The 24,309-nt window shown below is 38.0% G+C and overlaps 1 protein-coding gene across 4 annotated transcripts in view; it reads left to right on the top strand.

Moving 5' to 3' along the window:
• Nucleotides 1-24,309, top strand: part of PATJ (PATJ, crumbs cell polarity complex component) — a 385,743-nt gene that overhangs the window by 249,518 nt on the left and 111,916 nt on the right. For all 4 annotated transcript variants that reach the window (XM_027537066.1, XM_027537067.1, XM_027537065.1 and 1 more), the window contains exon 30: nucleotides 13,905-13,977. In XM_027537066.1, coding sequence (XP_027392867.1) covers nucleotides 13,905-13,977 — 73 coding nt within the window. The remainder of the gene's footprint in view (nucleotides 1-13,904; nucleotides 13,978-24,309) is intronic.

The raw sequence follows: 24,309 nt of genomic DNA, 5'->3' as shown, positions 1-24,309 counted from the left end.
TGAATTATGTGATAATTCTATTTTTAATTTTTTGAGGAACTACTGTATTTCTCATAGCAACTGCACCATACTACATTCCTACTGACTGTGGGTAAGGGTTCCAGTTTCTCTACAACCTCACCAACTCTTACTATTTTCTTTCTTTTTTTTGATAGTAGTTTGGTATGACTATTGGGTATGACTTCTTCTTTGGAGAGATATCTTTTCAAGTCATTGCCTGTCTTTTAGTCAGGTTGTTTTGTTGGTGAGTTTAGGAATTCTTTTATGTATTCTGGATATTAACTCATCATCAGATATATAATTTGCAAAAGTTTTCTCTCATTCCATAGATTCTTTTTCACTGTGTTGATCCACTGAGCTTTTCATGTTAATGTAGTCCAATTTATCTATTTGCTATTGCTTGGGCTTTTGGTGTCAGATCCAAGATATTGCATCATTGCCAAATCCAATGTCATGAATTTCCCCATGTTTTCTTGTAACAGTTTTATAATTTTAGCTCTTATGTTTAGGTCTTTGATCCATTTTGGGTTAATTTTTGTATATGCTATAGGGGAATAATCCAACTTCATTCTTTTGCATGTGAATATCCAGGTTTCCCCTGTACCATTTGTTGAAAAGATCATCCATTCTCCCATTGAATAATCCCGGCGCCCTTGTTGGAATCATTTGACCCTACATTGAGGATTTATTTCAGGGCTTCCTATTGTATTCCATTGGTTTATGCGTTTGTTCTTAAGCCAGTACTACACTGTTTTGATTACTATAGCATTGTAGTATATTGTGAAATTAGGAAGGGTGAGACCTCCAACTTTGTTCTTCTTTTTCAAGATTGTTTTGGCTATTCCATATACATTTTAGGACGGAACACACTTTTACTTTTAAAAGAAGGAAAATGGCTCCTTGGAGATATCTCAGTTCAGTTCAGTTCAGTTCAGTCGCTCAGTCGTGTCTTACTCTTTGCGACCCCATGAATCGCAGCACGCCAGGCCTCCCTGTCCATCACCAGCTCCCGGAGTTCACCCAGACTCACGTCCATCGAGTCAGTGATGCCATCCAGCCATCTCATCCTCTGTCGTCCCCTTCTCCTCCTGCCCCCAATCCCTCCCAGCATCAGAGTCTTTTCCAATGAGTCAGCTCTTCTCATGAGGTGGCCAAAGTAGTGGAGTTTCAGCTTTACCATCATTCCTTCCAAAGAAATCCCAGGGCTGATCTCCTTCAGAATGGACTGGTTGGATCTCAGACCCTAATAAATTGAAAATCGTGGAATTCTACAAACACATGCAGGCACATACAGCTCATTACATCAGATGTCTTTTTTTCATCATTCAGAAAATTTTGTCATAGGCTCAGTGTCTTTTCCTGAAGGATAAATACATTCTTTTCATATCTCATTAATCTTTCATTTAACTACAATTTGTAGCATTCTTTTAGAGCTTATGTTAGAGAGAGAATCTCATATTTAATCCTAAGGCATTAGTCAATGATTGCTGGATTGATGCTTCAAATAGCATGTTATTGAAATCTCTTACTACAATTTAATTATGATTACAACTTTGAGGGATAAGATATAAACATAAAGGGTTTTATCAACAAATCTCTGTATGTGACATGTGTATACTTAGAAGAACAGAAAAAAGTTGCTGAGAAAACTCATGTAAGCAGTTTAGAAATTCAGAGGAGAGAGAGATTACTGTTGTAGAAGTGGATACAGCAAGAGCTAGTTAATGCTACCTGAGAATATTTATATAGGAAAAAAAAGTCCAAACCGCATGAACAAATTTAAGTATTTATTGAATACCTGCTGCTGCTGCTGCTAAGTCGCTTCAGTTGTGTCCAACTCTGTGCGACCCCATAGACAGCAGCCCACCAGGCTCCCCCATCCCTGGGATTCTCCAGGCAAGAACACTGGAGTGGGTTGCCATTTCCTTCTCCAATGCATGAAAGTGAAAGTGAAGTCTCTCAGTCGTGTCTGACTCTTCGTGACCCCATGGACTGCAGCCTACGAGGCTCCTCCGTCCGTAGGATTTTCCAGGCAAGAGCACTGGAGTGGGGTGCCATCGCCTTTTCCATCTTGAGTACCTACTGTATCTCAAATACTATATAAGACATGCACATATATAACTATACATCAAGCAAAACAAGCACCAAAAGAGGGAACTGTATGCTTTGGGTTATTCACAGTGTGTTTGCAGGCTTGAAAACCCCTTGCACAGAGGGGTTTTCACAGTTGAGAAGGGAGTGATTTGGATTGACTGCGACCAGAGAAAGCAGGACAAGGAAAGCAGCAGGGACACTGTTGTTAACGTGAAAAGTACTTGAATTAGAATGGTGACGTAGGATCAGAAGAAAAGCGGAAAAAAAATGAAGTCTTGAGAATGAATCCTTCAGACTTGATAATTTCTTTGGGTATAAGGGTTGATGGTTGAATGAATTAAGAGTAACTGAGAACTTTGCTCCTGGATGTAAGAATCTGAGACTTAAAATTTATATCCTAAAACATTGAATGTAAACTATTGTTACTATGAGATAAGGTTCAAACACAGGGTCAGGAAGATCCCCTGGAGAAGGAAATGACAACCCACTCCAAGATTCTTTTCCTGGGAAATCCTGTGGACGGAGGAGCCTGGCAGGCTACAGTCCATGGGGTCGCAAAGAGCTGGACATGAGTTAGTGACTAAACAAGAACAACAACATTGTTACTATGCTTTAGTGTTATGATATATTATCTCTTAATTCTATTAGAATATATTATCCTAATTTTATAGATTAAGAAGTAAGATTTTTAAAGAGTTGCTTAGTATATTGTTTATGTCTTACTGATGGAACTGAAGATAGAACTGTACATTTACCTAGGTGTCCTTAGGACTGGATTTCTTTCCAGAATAGCACCTCGTTGTCTTACACTATAGATAATCCTGAATTCATTTTTTAACTGGGATATAATGTCTACTCAGTGCAATACATTTTAAGTGTTCAATTTGTTGGGTTTTGATAATATAAAATATATGCCTGTGTGGCCATCACCCAAAACAAAAATATAAGAAAGTCATTCACCTGGCAAGTTTCCTGGTGCTCTTTTCCAGTTAGTTCCTCCCCCCAGAACAAACACTTCTGATTTCTGTCACCAAAGATTAGTTTTAACTTTTCTTGAGCTTCACGAAAAAAAAAATCAAACAGCATCTATTATTTTGTGTCTGGTTTCTTTCATTTTATATAATTTTTAAAAGATTTACCCTTGTTGTCATGTATATCAATAGTTCCTTAAATTATTGAGGAATACCACCCCAATCTGTGAATATACCACAATTTGATGATCCATCCTCCTGAAGGTGGATATTTGGGTTGTTTCCAGTTTTTAGCTATTCTGATTAAAGTATAAGCATGATTTTTTGGGGGGAAAAGTTATAGAATAAACTTGTTTAGAACATATTTGAGTCAGGATAGACTCAGTTATGCTTCAGTAACTAACAACCCAAATCTCAGTGGCTTAAAACAACAAAAATTTATTTCTTTCTCAAGTTACATGTCCACCGGGGCTCAGCAAGGGGGCCTCTCTGCTCACTATGGTCCTTCAGGTACCCAGGCAACAGAAGTTCCAGCTCAGCTTGTGTTTCCTTAATCACCAGGGCAGAAAAGCAAACACAGTTAATCAAGTACTGGTTCAGTTTTAAAGGTGAAGAAAAACACAGGCCAGAGGATTTATGAATATCCCTAATTACTATCACAGGGGAGCACTGGGAGAATTACACTCCACTGTACTGTTCACCACCCGCCCTGCACTATCAAGCACAATGAATGTTTCAAAGCATTGTATAGTCATTATATTTATACGAGGGATGGGTAATGTAGATGTGACACTCCAAACTTAAGTATGAAAAGTTGATCAAGTCAGAGTGAACAAACTTAGAACTCTGTACTGCACCTTCATCTTGAAGAAAATTGTGAAATAAATTTAGGAGTAAATTGTGACCCAGTAGAACTTTTCCCCAAGGTGGATCTGGGGATAATAGCTTGGGTATATGAGAGAAGAAGATATTTGTGGCTTGGGGTCAAGCTATTGAAATGGGAAACACCATAATACAATAGTTAAAAGAGTAGGTTTGGAAACCAGATAGCTGGATTTTAGCCTCAGCTTGCTATTTATTAGCTTTGAGACTTTGGTCAGGTATCTTAATCTCTGTGTAAAGTGAAGAAAATAATTGCAATTACCACATAGAGCTGTTATGAAGGTTAAATGAGTTAACATGTAAAAAAGGTTAGAACAGTGGTACATGGTAAGAACTCAAAAGTTATGCTTCTGGTGATCACGTTTTCCAAATCAATACATTTTGCTATATATTACTTTTCTCGTTGTGTAACAAACTACCAAAAATTTAATGGCTTAGACCATTAATGGCTTAGACCAACACACATTTATTATCTGGTAGTTCAGTAGGTCAGAAGTCTGACACAGAGGGGTTGGGCTCTCTATTTAATATATCACAAAGCAGAAATCAAGATGTTGGCTAGATTGACTTCTCTTCTAGAGCCTTGGGGAAAAATTCACTTCCAGGCTCATTCTTGTTAAGTTTATTTCCTTGTTGGTTCTTTTTTTTTTTTCTTTTAAACTTTTTATTTTGTCTTGGGGTGTAATCAATTAATAATGCTGTGATAGTTTTAGTCGTATATACACATGTATCCTTGGAGAAGGCAATGGCACCCCACTCCAGTGCTTTTGCCTGGAAAATCCCATGGACAGAGAAGCCTGGTAGGCTGCAGTCCATGGGGTCGCTAGAGTAGGACACGACTGAAGCAACTTAGCAGCATACATGTATCCTGGAGAAGGAAATGGCAACCCACTCCATGGCAAAACCCATGGACAGAAAAGCCTGGTGGCCTACAGTCTATGGGGTCGCAAAGAGTCAGGCACAACTCAGCATCTACTACTACTGCTATACATGTGTCCATGCAGCCCCAAACACCCCTTTCATCCAGGCTGCCATATAACACTGAATAGAGTTCCCTGTGCTTGTCCTTGTTTTTTTTCTTCAGTTGCCATGGTTCTTTGTGACCCTATGGACTGCAATAAGCCAGGCTCCCTGGGAGCCAGGCTCCCCAGGCTCCACAACTATCTCCTGGAGTCTGCTCAAACTCATGTCCTTTGAGTCACTGAAGCTATCTAACCATCTCATTCTCTGCCCACCCTCTTCTCCTTTTGCCTTCAATCTTTCCCAGCATCAAGGAGGTCTTTTCCAATGAGTCGGCTCATCGCATTAGGTGGACAAACTATTGGAAATTAAGCTTCAGCATCAGTCCTTCCAATGAATATTTAGGGTTGATTACTTATGACCAACCTAGATAGCATATTCAAAAGCAGAGACATTACTTTGCCAACAAAGGTTCATCTAGTCAAGGCTATGGTTTTTCCTGTGGTCATGTATGGATGTGAGAGTTGGACTGTGAAGAAGGCTGAGCGCTGAAGAATTGATGCTTTTGAACTGTGGTGTTGGAGAAGACTCTTGAGAGTCCCTTGGACTGCAAGGGGATCCAACCAGTCCATTCTGAAGGAGATCAGCCCTGGGATTTCTTTGGAAGGAATGATGCTAAAGCTGAAACTCCAGTACTTTGGCCACCTCATGCGAAGAGTTGACTCATTGGAAAAGACTCTGATGCTGAGAGAGATTGGGGGCAAGAGGAGAAGGGGACGACAGAGGATGAGATGGCTGGATGGCATCACTGACTCGATGGACATGAGTCTCAGTGAACTCTGGGAGTTGGTGATGGACAGGGAGGCCTGGTGTGCTGCGATTCATGGGGTCACAAAGAGTCGGACATGACTGAGCGACTGATCTGATCTGATCTGATCTGATCTTTAGTATTAACTGATTTGATCTCCTTGCAGTCCAAGAGACTCTCAAGAGTCTTCTTCTGCACCACAATTTGAAAGCATGAATTTTTTGGCACTCAGCCTTCTTTATTGTCCAGCATTCACATCTGTACCTGACAGAAAAAAACATAACTTTGACTATACAGACCTTTGTTAGAAAAAGGACGTCTCTACTTTTTAATATGCTGTCTAAGTTTGTCATAGCTTTTCTTGCAAGGAGCAAACGTCTTTTAATTTCATGGTTGCCGTCACTGCCGGAAATGATTGTGGAGCCCAAGAAAAGAAAATCTGTCACTGCTTCCACATTTTTCGCCTTCTATTTGCTTGTTGGTTATCCTAAAATGGATATAGTGGTGTATACATGTACATCCCAAACTCCCAACTATCCTTTCGCTCTGTTCGTTCCCCCTGCAACCATAAGTTCGTTCTCTAAGTCTGTGAGTCTCTTTCTGTTTTGTAAGTTCATTTGTATCATTTCTTTTTAGATTCCACATATAAGGCATGTCACACAATATTTCTCCTCTGTCTGACTTACTTCACCCAATATGACAACCTCTGGGTCCATCCATGTTGCTGCAGTGGCCTTCTTTCATTCTTTTTACAGGCTGAGTAATACTCTATTGTATACATGTACTATATTTTTTTATCCATCCCTGTCAGTTGGCGTTTAGGTTGCTTCCATGTCTTGGCTGTTGTAAACAGTGCTGTGTGAATGCACTGTTGGGGTGCCTATATCCCTTCCCCACTCCAGTATTCTTGCCTGGAGAATCCCTTGGACAGAGGAGCCTGGCGGGCTACAGTCCACTGGGTCACAAATAGTCGGACACGACTGAAGCAACTTAGCATTCACCCACACATATCCTTTTAGATCAGGTTTTGGTACAGTGTGGAGGTTCCTTCTTGGTTCTTAGTTAGAGATTTCTCTTAGTTTTTAAAGGTCATTCACATTATTTGCCATGAGGGCCCTTTTATTCTCAAGCCAGAGATGATACTTGTAATCTCTGACTTTCTATCTCTGACCTCCTGACATTCCTTAGAATTCTTGAAGGTCAACCTACTAACTTTAAAGATCAAGACAATGAGGCTCCAAGAAGTGAAATTTCCAGATTTAAAGGGGACATGTGATTAGGTCTTGCCCAACACGGTAATCTGCCTTTATCTTAAGGTCATCAGTGCTATGTAATATAACCTAATCATGGAAGTGAAATTCATCCTATTTACAACCTGTAAGCCAGAAGGCAGGTGTCTTGGGAGACCTCTTAGAATTCTGCCCAATACATGTTGCATGATTTTTACCAATGTGAATATAACAGCATTGAATTGAAATCAGGATCCAGAATATGTCTTTGTCATAAATATAAATATATTCTGCAAACAAAAAACTGAAATTGGGTATGTTCCTAGTATCCTTTTGGAGAAAAACTACACTGATAGTCCCTAGATAGAAATTCCACTGTCGTAATTGTCTGTTTATTTAGCTGTGTTCCTCACTAATTGCTAACATCATCAAAGGTAGGAATCATGTTTTATTCATCTTTGTTTTCATAGCATAAATATTTGTTAAATAAACCAATGAATATATTCAAAATAAATTCAGAGCTATATTGTTGAGCTGCAATCAATTAAACTCTAGCCAGCATAAATTAAAAGGAGAATGTATTGTAAGAATACAAGGCTATCTTGTGGACTCTTAAGAATAAGTCATGCAGCTGAGACTCTGAAGAGAAGGAACCGGGGCAACTCCAGAGACATCACCAGAAGGAAGTTCTAACCTTATTGTTTAGTCTTGACTATCCCCATTGGCATTGTCTAGATACCACACTCTTGAGTCTCTTTGAGTCTGTTCTAAATTTTCAGTCCCTGGGAGAAAGAATCTGATCTGCTTAAAATGAGACAGATGTCTGCTTCTTAAATCCACTGAAGGTGAGGCCAACTGTTAGTGTTACATAGTATAGATCATCCATGGAATCACTGTGAGTTGGGCAGACACCCCAAGAAATGTTCATTAATTTGGTAAGTACCAATTGCTGGCTGACTGCAGCCAGCACATCATCACTAATTGGTAAAGAAGCTTGGAAAGCATAGGGCACACCTTTGATAGTTCTGCTTCATATCTTTTCCTGCTTGTTAAGACCTCTTTTACTCAATAGACATTTATAGTATACTTACTCTCTCCTAGGTATTCTGCTACAAGCAGAGGACATAAAGAAATAAGATCCTATCTCTGTGTTTAAAAAGGAGAGAGAATAGCACAAATAATTTTAATAGAGCATGGCAAGTCCAGTGATAAGGACATACCTATATAGGCTTCCATACCTTGGAAATCTCACTTTTATCCATGATAGAAGTCCACTGTCTGTCTGCCAACAGCTGTTACATCCTCAACAAGGAATGTAAATTGGTGTAGCTGATATAGAAAACAGAATGGAAGTTCCTCAAAAAGCAAAAATAGAGTTGCTGTATGTAAAATCCCACTCCTGGGCATGTATCCAGAGAAAACTATAATTCAAAAAGATGAATGCACCCCAGTGTTCATTGTAGCACTACTTACAATAGTCAAGACATGGAAACAACCTAAATATCCATTCATAGATAAATGGATAAAGAATATTTATACAGTGGAATATTACTCAGTCATCAAAAAGGATGAAACAATGTCATTTGGAACAACATGGATGGACCTAGAGATTACATTCTAAATGAAGTCAGAAAGAAAAAGACAGATACCACACTGAGGTCACTTATATGTGGAATCTAAAATATAACTCAAATGAACTTATCTACAAAGCACAAACAGACTCACAGACACAGAAAATAGACTTGTGGTAGCCAAGGGGGGAGGGCTTTGGAGAGAGATGGATTGGGGCTTTGGGATTCACAGATGCAAGGTATTATATAGAGAATAAACAATCAAGTCCTAATATATAGCACAAGGAACTATATTCATTATTCTATGATAATAGAAATGATATCATAGAATAATATAATAATAGAAAAGAATATGAAAAAGGATGTATATATATCTATGTTTTATATATATACATGTATATGATCTCCCCTCTGGATATATGCCAGGCGTGGGATTGCAGGATTATATGGCAACTATGTTTTTAGTCTTTTGAGGAACCTCTATGAATAACCATATTCGTATAACTGTATCACTTTGCTTTGTAGTAGAAATTCATACAACATTGTAAATCAATTATGCTTCAATAAAATAGACTTTTAAAAAGATACAAATCATGCAAAATAAATGCAAATACCAGCAAATAAGTTCAACTACAATTTCTGATTGTGTGCTGTATGGGGCACCAAGATGTAAGAAATTTGTGTTGATTATACTGGAAATGAAAAGTTAATTATGAAGCAAATAGGTTTCATTCCTTGTGAATCATGGACTTTGAGAGGTCAGAGGATCCCCAGAAGTCTTTTAGGCTAACTGCCCTTGTGAAGCATAACTGCTTTCTCTCCTTTAGTTTCCCTCTTCCCACTTCTTTCTCTTTAAAATTGTCTTGTCTGTCATACAGAGTGAAGTGAGTCAGAAAGAGAAAAATAAATATCATATATTAATACATATATATGGAATCCAGAAAAATGGTTCTGATGAACCTATTTGCAGGGCAGGAATAGAGACGCAAATGGAGAGAACAGATTTGTGGACACCAGAGGGAGAAGGAGAGGGTGGGATGAATTGAGAGAATGAGAGTGACATGAATACACTGCCATGTGTAAAATAGCTAGCTAGTGGGAAGCTGCTGTATAGGACAGGGAGCTCAGCTCAGTGCTCTGTGATGACCTAGAGGGGTGAGATGGGGACAGTGGGATGGAGGCTCAAGAGGGGATATATGTGTGTATATGTATATACACACATGCACATATATAGCTGATTCGCATTGTTGTACAGCAAAAACTAATACAACATTGTAAAGCAATTATTATTATTAGGGACTTCCTATAGCTCAGATGGTAAAGAATCTGCCTGCAACGCAGGAGACATGAGTAACATCTCTGGGTGGGGAAGATCCCCTGGAGGAGGGTATAGCAACCTTCTCCAATATTCTTGCCTGGAGAATCCCATGGATAGAGGGGCCTGGCAGGCCACAGTCCATAGGATCGCAAAGAGTCAGACAAGACTAAGCAACTAACACACACAAAGCAATTATACTCCAACTAAAAAAAAATTGCTGCCATGATGACAAAGTCTGTGAACACTCACTGATGAGTGGATTGTGAAGGATTATCAACTGTAACTTCTTATAGAAGCTTTCCTCTCTCCACTGAAGTTTTCTATTCTGTAAGGTTTAAAAAAATTAATATGGACTTTAAAAGCCATTAAAGTCATACTATTTGGGGGGAAATTATTAAATTATGAAGTGATAACTTGGTCCAGTTAATCATTATTTCTCAATAAAAACTTATGTGCAGCTATATTTTTAATGCTTGTAACCTTTGAAAGAGATATGAAAGGCCATCATGCTTAATTACTGCCAAATACACTCTGCCCCATGGGCTCTGAATCTGGAGCAGACATGTTCTGTTGGTTTTCAGTTCTAAGCTAGAGCTGAGCTCTATTGTGTTTTTCCCTGGAGGAACCTGAGTGGGAAAGGAAATCACCTCTGGGAAAATGCTGTTACTTACCCAGGGGTAACTGATTGCTTCTTCTGTGTATGAGAAAACTGCTGAGGAGTGGATTGTACTCCCTGAAAAACAACAGCCATCTCTTAACATTAACAGTGCGTGCTTAAGGCATCTATAATGCTGTCAGAAGAAATAGACATATTCTTCATGCTCTGTGTCACTTTGTGATTTTAGTTTTCTCCCTTTTGCTTTGGTTTGGCTGGTGTGCTAGATAATTCAAGAATTTTAAAAGGTTAAAGCCCAACTCAATGGACATGAGTTTGAGGAAACTCCAGGAGTTGGTGATGAACAGGGAGGCCTGGTGTGCTCTAGTCCATGGCGTTGCAAAGAGTCAGACACGACTGAGCGAATGAACTGACTGACCGACTGAAAGCAAGATATGGGACCTAGACCTCATCTCTTTATTTATGTTCTGCCTTATTCCAGAAGAATTTTTATCAGCTTAGAAGTTTTACAGTTCAACCTACTTACTTAAGAGGTCAGGAAACTGATTTTCTTAGAAGTGATTTCCCCAAAATCTTAAGGTCAGTGGTAGTTCTAGAACTGAAACTACTTCTGTCTCCTTATTGAAGTGAGTGATTGTTACATTATTTATTTTATTTATTTTGACTGCACTGGGTCTTCATTGTAGTGCACAAGCTTCTCTAGTTATAGAAAGAGAAAGCATGGGCTTTCTCTGGTTATAGCGTGCAGGCTCATTAGCTACATCATGCCAGCTCATTTGCAATATTTGCCATCTTAGTTTCCAGGATCAAACTGGGCCTCCTTCATTGAGAGTGCAGAGTGGTATCCACTTGACCACTAGGGAAGTCCCTTAAAATAACTGTGTTTAGTAAGTCCCCTACATAAGAATCTTCAAGTTGTGAACTTTCAAAGATGTAAATATGCTTTCCATCACTGTCAGCTGTGAGTGAAACTGCAGCTTGCCCTCTGTCTCTTATTGCTGATGATCCTTCAGCTTTACCATCTCCCATCTCCTCTCCCTCCTCTAGTTAGTAGCTCTTCTTGCCTGTTCACTTGATGCCAGCTGCGGTATGGCAACTATTGTACTGTATTACTGTACTTTTCAAGGTACTATACTGTAAGATTAAATGTATTTTCTTTATTTTTGTATTTTTTAATATAGTATTTTTGTGAAAAGTATTATAAACTTATTATAATATAGTATTATATAGCCAATTATGTTAGTTGGGTACCTAGGCTTTGTTGAACTTACGAACAAGTTGCACTTAACGAATGTGTTCTCGGAACAGAACTCGTTTACACGTAGTGGACTTACTGTACAGACAGTTTGCCAGGCACTGTGTTTGCCTTAGATGATATAATAGTAGGGAGGATATGAGTCCTGTCCTTGGAGTGCTTACCGTCTAAGGGGAAGACAGATTTGAAACCAATGTGCATACAAACCAGTGAAGTAAACTGTGAAAGTAAACAGATCTAGGATTATAGATAAGTGCTACAAGCATATAGTGGAAGTCCTGGAATGCTTGTTTCCAGAAATTACATTTATTGTGACCTATGAATTTTAAAAAATCAGACAAAGGATTTGGGCACCAAGCATTCAGAACAAAAAAGAAGAAGAGAAAAGGCCATGAGGTGGATGGAGCTTGGCTCAGCTGAGAAATGGAAAGAAGGCCTGTGTAGCTGAGTTTGAGCAGAGTGGGGAAGGAGAAGTGAGAACAAGACAAGTTCAAAGGTGGGGGCTGGGGCCAGATCCCTCAACACCTGATAACTTCCCTAACAATTTTGGACTTGATCCTCATGCATTAAGGAATCATAGGGATCTTAAGCAGAGGGTAGAAATATAATCAGATTTATGTTTTAGAACTGTAATAACTGCTGGGTGAAGAATGGACAGAGGATGAACAGTATAAGTAGGGAGACCAAATAGGAGGTTTTTACTTTAATTCAGAAAAGAAATGATGATAACTTGTACCAGGATAGGATGGAAAGAAATGAAACCATTCAAAATACATTTTAAAGGTTGAATCAATAAGACATCTTGATGGATTGGATATACAGTTGAGGGGTGAGAGTATTCAAGAATGACTTTAGGTTCCTGGCTAAACAACTGGGTGAGTATTGTTGATATTTACTAAGGTGGGGAGGAAGTTGACTATGGAACCCTTTGGGAGCTGAGTGGGATAAAGAACTCTGTTTTATTTAAAATGTTTCTAAGACCTCTGCTGCTGATGCTTCTGCTGCTAAGTCACTTCAGTTCTGTCAGACTCTGTGTGACCCCATAGACGGCAGCCCACCAGGCTCCCCCATCCCTGGGATTCTCCAGGCAAGAACACTGGAGTGGGTTGCCATTTCCTTCTCCAATGTGTGAAAGTGAAAAGTGAAAGTGAAGTCGCTCAGTCATGTCCAACCCTCAGCGACCCCATGGACTGCAGCCTTCTAGGCTCCTCCATCCATGGGATTTTCCAGGCAGGAGTACTGGAGTGGGGTGCCATTGCCTAAGACCTCTAGTGGAATATAATGTAGGTGTTGGGTTTGCAGATCCTAGGTACAGAAAAATATCCAAGCTAAATGTGAATTTGGAAGACATCAATATATAGTCTTTTAATTAAGGGAAATAAACATAGTTGAGATTATTGAGAAAGATGAGTAGGGTATAGATTTAATATAAAGAAAGGTATTTCAGGTAAAGGCAGTGATGTGATTAAAGCCTCAAAGTAGGAATGACATCGACCAATGGATCTTTTTCCAATTGATGAGACATAAAAAATAAAATGCGAAAAGTGCATTTGAGTGCCCTCCTAAATCAGGCAGTGGCTGTCATATGTACACCAGACATGGAGATCTGTGAACGCTCTTAGATCTTTGCACACCAGTAAGAAGTCTCTTTGTTTTATATTGTGAAACCTAAAGTTCACATAAATCTTAAGATAATTATTTTGGTCCTGTGAAGCGGATTAAGTTCCTTCTACTCCTCATTCCCCTAATTGGAGCAGAGGAGGTGGGAGTTGAAACTTCATTACTGGGGGTCAGGGACAGAACAACTCCTAGAACACCAGTTCTGATGGTTTGGGCTTACTTCCACTACATTACTAGAAATGGTATGTAGGCAGTGGTTCTGTAGGAGATATATCTTTTACTGTTTATTCACCTTTCCAAAAGTATCCTCTGCAGCACCTGACTTACCAAGCAGAAGTTGGCCAACTTCTAGCATCATCATTCTTTGTCACTAATAATTGTATCTTAGTTTCCCTTGAGTAATACATCTCTGTTTGTGCCTAATGGCTTTGCGTGCTTGAAGCCAGTGTATATTTACATTTTTAAAAATTCTGTAGTGCTGTGTGTGCATTTTCAACTCAGAACTGACAAAATGATTCTAATTTGAGCCAAGAACTTAGCATTTGCTGTGTACTGATTCTGCCTATTTTAATGTTCACAGAAATGAAGACGCAGTCAATCAGATGGCTGTTACTCCCTTTCCATTACCATCAAGTTCCCCAACTTCTATTGAGGTAAGATAACTCCTGATTAGCTCTTAATGAATGAGTTACATGGATTTTCAGTATCTGGTATTCCAAACTCAGAGTTTATTAGCTGGGGAGTTTCCCTAATTACAATATGAAGTATTTGAGGTATAATTGTAAAGTAATATAAATCAATGTTAAAAAAACCCAAAAACACATTAGAACTTAATCATATGAGTACTGCCTTCTCCAAAATTCCTGAAGTTTCATTCTAGATATGAAATTTATCCTAATTAAGGATTTCAGAATTTATTAGAAGATTCTCTTTTTTAATGATGGTATTGTACCTTTCTTTATGGTTTCAAAACTCTTTAATACTATGGTTTTGGGTGTCTTTAAATACTTTTATCTATTAATGAAGAAATTACTAATATTTCAAGATTTCTAACATAGTGATCTGCTTCTAGAGATGAATGGATGGATGGATAGATAGATATATAGATTAATTAGCTAAGAGATTCCCTGCTGAGAGAACATTACATACTCTTCTCATTTTTTACTTAATAATATTAAAAAGCAGAGACATTACTTTGTCAACAAAGGTCCATCTAGTCAAGGCTATGGTTTTTTCAGTAGTCATGTATGGATGTGAGAGTTGGACTATAAAGAAAGCTGAGTGCCAAAGAATTGATACTTTTGAACTGTGGTGTTGTGAGAAGGCTCTTGAGAGTCCCTTTGACTGCAAGGAGATCCAACCAGTCCATCCTAAAGGAGATTGGTCCTGGGTGTTCACTGGAAGGACTGACGTTGAAGCTGAAGCTCCAATACTTTGGCCACATGATGCGAAGAGCTGACTCATTGTAAAAGATCCTGATGCTGGGAAAGATTGAGGGCAGGAGGAGAAGTGGACAACAGAGGATGAGATGGTTGGATGGCATTACTGACTCAATGGACTTGGGTTTGGGTAGACTCTGGGAGTTGGTGATGGACAGGGAGGCCTGGTATGCTGTGGTTCATGGGGTCGCAAAGAGTCGGACACGACTGAGTGACTGAAATGAACAGAACTGATTATTTTTAATTCCTACAATGCATATTTATTATAACTAATCAACAATGCAATGTTAGAAAATTTGATTTTCCTTTCCTCACTTCCTCGAGGAAGTTAATATTTACTGTTTAGTATCTTTCCATACTTTTCCTTTGCTTCCATAACAAAATGAACTGTATGAATAGTGTTCCTTTTAGTAAATATTTGATCGTATAATGCTCATTCTTTCTATTCAACAAGTATTCAGTGAGTGCATATTACTTGTCAGGTACTCTTAGGGGTATTAAATGTCTAGTTATGAAACAAACAGATAAGGCTCCCTGCCATGGTTCAATTTACATTCCAATGAGAAGATTAACTAGCAAATACATAAATAAACTTAGAGAATTATCAGGTAGTGTTCAGTGTCTTGCAGATAATTAAAATTACAATAAAGAATGTGGCTTGTGACCACTTTGATTGGTTATAGGGAAAGCTGCATAGACAAGGTGAAATTTAAAGAAAATCAAAATGATAAGAAGGAGCCAGACATGCAAAAATTAGGAGGAAGAGCTCTCTCTGCAGAGGGAACAACAATAACTCTCAAGTGAGAATGAGCTAGAAGGTACATTGGGAGCCTGGGGAGTGGTGGGCTAGGATGAGAGGGAGGGAATGTGAGGTGGGAGGGAGAGGAGAGTTTGGTGAGTCAGAGTCAGAAGCTCAGGTTTTAGTCTGTGTGCAGTAGAAGCCACTGGGTATTTTTTAACAGGGAGTGAGGTGACTTGAAACAGTCTACCAGGTAGATAATGGACTATAAGAAGGTAAAAGTAACACGCTAGGCAGCAGACACACACACAAACAGCAGAAGCCCAGGCAAGACCTAATCGCAGTTAGATGAGGTGTTGGCGTTGGAAGCAAAGAGAGCTGATTGTTGATGTTTTGGATGTTGTGTGTGTGTGTTAATCACTCAGTCTTGTGACACTAGACAGATGAACGTGAGTGGTTACAGTAACCTCTTGTACTTCGTAAGGTTAAGAATAAATGAGAGAGTGAGGAGACGATATCTATATCTATCTGTAGGTATCTTGTGCCAGGTACATGGTGAAGTGAAGTGAAAGTGGCTGAGTCGTGTCCAACTCTTTGCGACCCCATGGACTATACAGTCCGTGGAATTCTCCAGGCCAGAATACTGGAGTAGGTAGCCTTTCCCTTCTCCAGGAGATCTTCCTAACCCAGGGATCAAATCTAGGTCTCCCACATTGCAGGCAGATTCTTTACCAGCTAAGCCACAAGGGAAGACCAAGAATATTGGAGTGGGTAGCCTATCCCTTCTCCAACAAATCTTCCCGACCCATGGTAGCTACTCAATAAATGTTAGTACTTAGTTCCTAATTCATTTGTGTTTACAGAATGTCATCCAAGTCCTTTTTTTAGATGGGAGGAGGTTAATACTTTAGAATAATTTTTCCTATAATATTGTTAGTTACAAATTTTCCCATCAAAATAGCATCCCCTTGGAACTGAATTTTTCATTTATCGCCCATACTTTTTCTCAGTACAATGATCAAGGAGACTGGTCTGTTATCAGATTGTAAAGCTACTATGAGATCCAGCTCCTATATTTCAGAATGAGTAAAGATATAGTGTTGGTGTCAACATTTAATTTGAAAGGACCATTTCTGGGGTCTCTGGTTTCTTTTGTTTTCTTTCTGTCAGCAATGACTTCTAATATTAGCTGTGTATTTTCTCTAGTTTGTTCCCAGCCAAATGGTTTCTGCTGCCTTCCTGTTGACAGGGCAGCCACTTAGAAGAGCATGATTGAACACAGTACCTACTGTGTTAAACACTATCTTGAATGCATTGTCCCAAGTCCTGTTTACATTCATACCTCTGAGAGACAGTATTATTATTTCCACTTTATAGAAGAAGAAACTGGGGTCTAGAGAGGCTATGTAGCATACCCATATGCCCAGAGGCAGCTGTTATTCAGCATTAGTTTTCTCATCTGTCCCTGGGAGTGTTACCACCAAACCTTCATAGATTTGCAGAGAGTAAAGGAAGTAATGTATATAAAGCATTTAGTACAGCTCATGGCACAAAGTAAACACTAAATAAAGGTGAACTATTTATTCTAATATTTAAACACATTATTCAATATTAGCTACTATTTTCCTTTTTTAAATTGTGCCAACCACAGAAATTATTTTCATTATTCAATTACCTGTTTAAAAAATTTTTTTACTTTTATTTATACATAGCAGAATCAATAATAAGTCAGAAAAATAACTTGTATTCTGAAAATTTTAAATATTGGTTTTATTTTTGAATAAAGACCAAAAATATGTATAAAATATAAATAATACCAGTATTAAATTTCAAGATCCTTATCACAATTCTTAAATTTGAATATTCCACTATTTGCATTTAATTTTCCAAAATAAATCATATTAGACATTTAAATTGTTAATAAATAATAATTCTTTTCTCTAAAAGAATATGCTGTGTGATACTTGTCGCATTTTCACAATGAATTATATAATAAAGAGAGTTGTTTCTTTATTATATTTATTTATAAATATTTATTTATTTAACTTTATTAAAGTTCAGTTTCTTTCTGGACTTTTGGTTTCTGATAACTGTCACCAAATTCTGAGTGACACCCACCCTGCAGGTGGTATCTGAGGTACTATGTAGGACTGCTCTGGTCTATAACACTTCCTTATCCCTTCCATTCACTTGTGTACCCCCTCACGGTACCATTTGCCTTTGCAGCTGTTTCCAATAAGTACTTAAGCATAATTCATATCTGATGTATTGTTGAGAGAACCAGCCCATTTAACCAAAGAGATGAAGTACAGCCATATGATTCTGAATTTGAACCTGACATCATAATTCCACATAATTGAATAGCACTTTTATTAAACACTAATGGGACCTCATATTTGTTCTTTTATTGAACAAATATTTATTGAGCTCTTATTATGTCTCAAGGACTGTTCTAGACACCAAAACTATAGCAGAGAACAAAATCGCTTCCTGCGGTTGTGTGCTAGCAGAGAGAACAAGAGTCCTGGTTGAATACTGAATAAAAAAACATGAGTTCTTGTTTCAGCTCTACCAATCATCTGCTGGGCTTCTGACCTCCATGAAGATACTTAACCTCTCAAAGTCTGCCTTTTTCTGTGAAGCAGATTAATAGCCTTCCCTGCCTGTGTCAACAGGTAGCTATGAGGATTGAGTACTAAATGTAGGTAAAAGTATTTTATAATCCACACAGCTCTATACATATGTAAGGGATTATTAGCATTTCTGCTGCTCTACTTGTGGCAGTTATAATATTGCTGGGACACTTACAGAAGTGATTAAGAACATAAACTTGAAAGTTGATAGATTTGAACCCTAATCGTTGCTTTGACATTCACTAGCAGAATGAACTTGAACCTTAAGCTCAATAAGCTTGTGTTTCTTTGCTTTTAAAAGGCCTTTGATAGTAATAATTTTCTAGATTAGAAGAGCTGAATAATGTTTATAAAACTTTTAGCATTGTTTTTGGCACACACTAAGAACTCACCAGAGTTGTGGCTGTACTTGTATTGCACAGGTCTCTAGCAGGACTCTCAGCCTCCGGCATCCTTGGTTTTCAGCAGTTACATTTAATGTAGGATTTCTTTTCTTCTTGCATTTGTCTTCTTGGTCAAATATTTTTAATACCCATTTCTTGCTTATCAGAGCTGTATTTCAAATTCTTTGTTTCAAGGTTAGAATTAAGGCTTTATACTTGCCTCCACTAATCACCCTTCTTTTCTCACTAGTGTGAGTGCCCCTGCCGGGCACTCCACATATACATGTGTTGAATTTTCCCTCCTTATGCTTTTGTTCCTGTTGTTTCTACCTAGGTTGCATTCCCGCTTCCTATTTATTAATTAATAACCCTTATTCATTCATTGACCTTATTAATTCATAAGTCCTTGGAGAATCGCTTTTTTGAATCCTCTTCCAAGTTTTCTATGACTTAAAATGAATACAATAATGTACATAGATTAATAAACAGAGCACCTGAAATACAAGTGCTCAAAAACATGAGATACTATTCTTATGACCAACTTCATCCCACACTGTTCCTGTTGGGAATCTTTTTTTTTTTTTTTTTAATTTTATTTTTAAACTTTACAAATTGTATTAGTTTTGCCAAATATCAAAATGAATCCGCCACAGGTATACATGTGTTCCCCATCCTGAACCCTCCTCCCTCCTCCCTCCCCATACCATCCCTCTGGGTCGTCCCAGTGCACCAGCCCCAAGCATCCAGTATCGTGCATCAAACCTGGACTGGCGACTCCTTTCATACATGATATTATACATGTTTCAATGCCATTCTCCCAAATCTTCCCACCTTCTCCCTCTCCCACAGAGTCCATAAGACTGTTCTATACATCAGTGTCTCTTTTGCTGTCTCGTACACAGGGTTATTGTTAGCATCTTTCTAAATTCCATATATATGCATTAGTGTACTGTATTGGTGTTTTTCTTTCTGGCTTACTTCACTCTGTATAATAGGCTCCAGTTTCATCCACCTCATTAGAACTGATTCAAATGTATTCTTTTTAATGGCTGAGTAATACTCCATCGTGTATATGTACCACAGCTTTCTTATCCATTCATCTGCTGATGGACATCTAGGTTGCTTCCATGACCTGGCTATTATAAACAGTGCTGCGATGAACATTGGGGTACACGTGTCTCTTTCAATTCTGGTTTCCTCGGTGTGTATGCCCAGCAATGGGATTGCTGGATCATAAGGCAGTTCTATTTCCAGTTTTTTAAGGAATCTCCACACTGTTCTCCATAGTGGCTGTACTAGTTTGCATTCCCACCAACAGTGTAAGAGGGTTCCCTTTTCTCCACACCCTCTCCAGCATTTATTGCTTGTATACTTTTGGATCGCGGCCATTCTGACTGGTGTGAAATGGTACCTCATAGTGGTTTTAATTTGCATTTCTCTGATAATGAGTGATGTTGAGCATCTTTTCATGTGTTTGTTAGCCATCTGTATGTCTTCTTTGGAGAAATGTCTATTTAGTTCTTTGGCCCATTTTTTGATTGGGTCATTTATTTTTCTGGAGTTGAGCTGTAGGAGTTGCTTGTATATTTTTGAGATTAGTTGTTTGTCAGTTGCTTCATTTGCTATTATTTTCTCCCATTCTGAAGGCTGCCTTTTCACCTTGCTAATAGTTTCCTTTGATGTGCAGAAGCTTTTAAGTTTAATTAGGTCCCATTTGTTTATTTTTGCTTTTATTTCCAATATTCTGGGAGGTGGGTCATAGAGGATCCTGCTGTGGTGTATGTCAGAGAGTGTTTTGCCTATGTTCTCCTCTAGGAGTTTTATAGTTTCTGGTCTTACGTTGAGATCTTTAATCCATTTTGAGTTTATTTTTGTGTATGGTGTTAGAAAGTGTTCTAGTTTCATTCTTTTACAAGTGGTTGACCAGATTTCCCAGCACCACTTGTTAAAGAGATTGTCTTTAATCCATTGAATATTCTTGCCTCCTTTGTCAAAGATAAGGTGTCCATATGTGCATGGATTTATCTCTGGGCTTTCTATTTTGTTCCACGGATCTATATTTCTGTCTTTGTGCCAGTACCATACTGTCTTGATGACTGTGGCTTCGTAGTAGAGCCTGAAGTCAGGTAGGTTGATTCCTCCAGTTCCATTCTTCTTTCTCAAGATAGCTTTGGCTATTCAAGGTTTTTTGTATTTCCATACAAATTGTGAAATTATTTGTTCTAGCTCTGTGAAGAATACCGTTGGTAGCTTGATAGGGATTGCATTGAATCTATAAATTGCTTTGGGTAGTATACTCATTTTCACTATATTGATTCTTCCAATCCATGAACATGGTATATTTCTCCATCTATTAGTGTCCTCTTTGATTTCTTTCACCAGTGTTTTATAGTTTTCTATGTATAGGTCTTTAGTTTCTTTAGGTAGATATATTCCCAAGAAATCCCTTGCATTCCTATACACTAATAATGAGAAAACAGAAAGAGAAATGAAGGAAACAATTCCATTCACTGTTGGGAATCTTTACTCCCTTCATAGTTAAGTAATACTCATGATTCATTTAAAAAGTAAAAATTTCCCCTTTTTCTTTATGTGACATCACTTGCGTGTATAGAAAAAGAGGGATCCATTTCCAAATGGGTTTATCAATTAGGATTCTGTCACTTTTCCTTCCCTTGTTATCACCATGTTTTATTATAATAATGTAGGACTGTAAACACCTCACTAAATTGTATTCTTTTTTAGGGCCAGGCTTATTGTCTTCCTGATCACTGAATCCTCAGTGCTTAACATGTAGTACTTGCTTAATAAATATTTGTAGAATAAGTGAATGGCTTTTCTACTGTATCCTTGATGCTTCATATTAGTGTTGCATACTTACTTCTTACTGATTCAATTCGTTCTGCCATTACTTGCCAAATACCTACTTTGTAGAACATAAAAGAATTAATTGCACAAGTCTCTAGACTCAAAGAACTTGCAGTCTAACATGGTAAATAACACATGTATATTACTAAAATAAGGTGTCCTAAGAGATAAAGTTTTAGGAGGAGTTCACAGATGAATACCAGAAGATGTTCTCCTGGTAGGAGAACAGATATATTGAATTTTAAAATATGAATATGGTTAGATAAGAATGTAGGAACAGCCTAAACAAAAGCCCAGAAATAAGAAAAATCAGGGTGTGGAAAAGGGAGAAGAATACAATAGGTATATGAAAGGGAGTAATAGAGGATGGAATTGAAAAAATAAATTGAGGTCAAATGAAAGAGGCTTGAATTTAAATCTCAGAAGGACTGGATGTTATGCATTAGGTATTTGGAGCTGTTGAAGGTGTTTTGAATAATGAAATAGTCTGATCAGGGCTCTACTCCAGGTAGCTTAGTCTAATAGCAAAGTCAAAAGTGTCTTGACATTAAAAACCCAATTAGGAAGTTACTGCTATAGTGTCTCCTAAGAGTTATGAGGACTCGTGTGTACTTGAGAGTCAAGATGTTTATTCCATTCCTCCATAAGGCAGGCAGAATCTTTTAGAATATCTTTATAGAAGAAAGAACCTTCATTTTCTTTTTGTTTCAGAAGTTGTGCTTTTTTGAATACCAAGTGAGATGGAACAGACTTCATAAAGAATGGAGAGGTTGATTACCCAGGGAATCCTATTAGCATAATTTCCATTTAAACTTTTATTGTGTATTGCCTTTCTGGAATTCTGAATAGCCTTGAAAATATGGTCACAATTGGGAATAGGAGAAAAAAATTTAATTTGTCACATCAAGCAAACATGACTTTGCAGAAATATTGGTGAACTTAGGTGGTTGGCAATGAAACTAATAAATCATTTTGTGGGTTTTTTGAAGGGAGTATTGGATTTATGAAATATGGGGATGACAAAATTTAAACCAACTTAAGTTTTATTTTGGGGAAAAAAGAGTTTTTATTTATATCAGAGAGGTATAGTTGCTGGGGTTTTTTATTATTAATTTTGGTTAGTAAAATCTTAAAAGGAAAACAGTTGTATATACTGATATGATCCTTTGTCGTGTTAAATAAGGAGAGGAGGAAAGAAACACTATGTCACTTTTATCTGCCCAGAAGTGTTTTTCTAATCCACAGTAATATCCTTAACTAATTTAACTTTCATTGATAGCCTACTCTTGAATAAAATATAAATTCCTACTGTCACGGTTCTCAGTGTCTAGAGGGCGAAAACTATAGACATTTAGTGGGTATGAAAAAAGTAGTACAAAAAATATAACATCTATCATCACTTTATGTAGAAGATCTTGGAGGAACCCAGTGGAGGAAGTTTAAAGCTTTCAGAGGGTTTGGAAGAGACTTCTCAGTAGAGATTGAATAGCATTTCTTATCAGTCCTTTTTTGGTGACTCTGGAGTGGGGGGGGTGGGGGAGGTGGTAAAGTCTATGTTAAATGTATGAACCATGAGCCTTGCCCTTTCCTCTCATTTATCTATAAAGCATAATTCACTATGGAATCTTCTGACCGTAGTCTTCACAGGAAAAGGTTATTCTCTTTGAGCAGCCTTCGCTGAACGGGCAGCTTTGGACAGGTGGTCTGAAGATCAGCAACAGGGGAAGGGAACACCCAGCCATCCAGAATAGCTGGATCATCTTGAGTGTTAATGGGCTGCTATCCATCAGCCAGATGGTCTTCAACCACCGTGATGCGATTGTGCTTTGGAAATCATGCCTACTGACCTGTTTTCCCCTTTCTACCTGACTGACTCCTGTTTTTTAAGCTCCTAGTCAGCAGGGTAATTTATACATATGAGCCATTCTGTTCTCAGAACAGAACCCTCATTGTTTTGCTCTGTGCTTCATTTAAGCATGAAAACTCTTATGTAACGCTCTCCTAGAAAAGTAAATACTTTATTTGCTAACCTCTTTCGACTCCAACTTCCTTTTTACCTGTCTCTTCTCTCCATCTAGATTTTGACTTCAAATCCTCCTTTATGGAGCTATCTCAGACTAAACCAGTAACTAAAAACAGAAGAAATGTTTTAGAAGAGACTCAAGGTACAGTTATAAAGAGCATCAACTTTGAAATGAGACAGAACCTAGGATGAATATAGAAATGAATTAGACTCAGGAAATGAATGAGGCACAGATGTTGGATTCAAGCATTTTCCCGTCTTATTGGGGAGATCAATTCTTTACATACGTAATTAGGATACAAATGAGATGATGGAAGTGACATAAGAGGTTCATGTAAACTGGTAGGTAAGCTTAGGGGAAGAAGAGACATCCTTCAGCAAGAATAAGCAAAGGATTTATGGAGTAAGGTGCATTTGAGACATGGCATTGTATGATAAATTCTGTGGATGTTAGATATAAAGGGTATTCTTTTTTTGTTTTTATTCAAATCTTAAAGGATATATAGACCATCTGTCTTGCCCGTATTTTCTTGAATTTTCAAAGTTAAAGCATCAAACTGCTGTTTTCTTTCCCTCTTTAGTATTCATTTTATAAAGACCAAGAAAATTTCATTTCTTATATTTTCATGCTGAAAGAAATGTAAAGATTTCTCTGATTCTCTAAATAATACTTTCCTTTTCCTAAGGAGACATATATGTAATTAGATGAATGGCATCAGCTAACCACGATCTTGGTAAAAAATCTCTCATCTGGGACAGAGGAGGTGACCATTTGCAGGGTTACTTGAGAAGCCACCTGTGGGTTTGTCTTACAATCCAATGCTACAGTTACAAGCATTGTTTCCATTACATCCTCCACTTGGATAGCATAGCCTCTCCAGGGCCTCTACAGGGCTTCCT

The sequence above is a fragment of the Bos indicus x Bos taurus genome, chromosome 3, assembly GCF_003369695.1.
Source record: "Bos indicus x Bos taurus breed Angus x Brahman F1 hybrid chromosome 3, Bos_hybrid_MaternalHap_v2.0, whole genome shotgun sequence".
NCBI lineage: Eukaryota > Metazoa > Chordata > Mammalia > Artiodactyla > Bovidae > Bos > Bos indicus x Bos taurus.
This window is presented reverse-complemented; position numbering and strand designations above follow the sequence as displayed.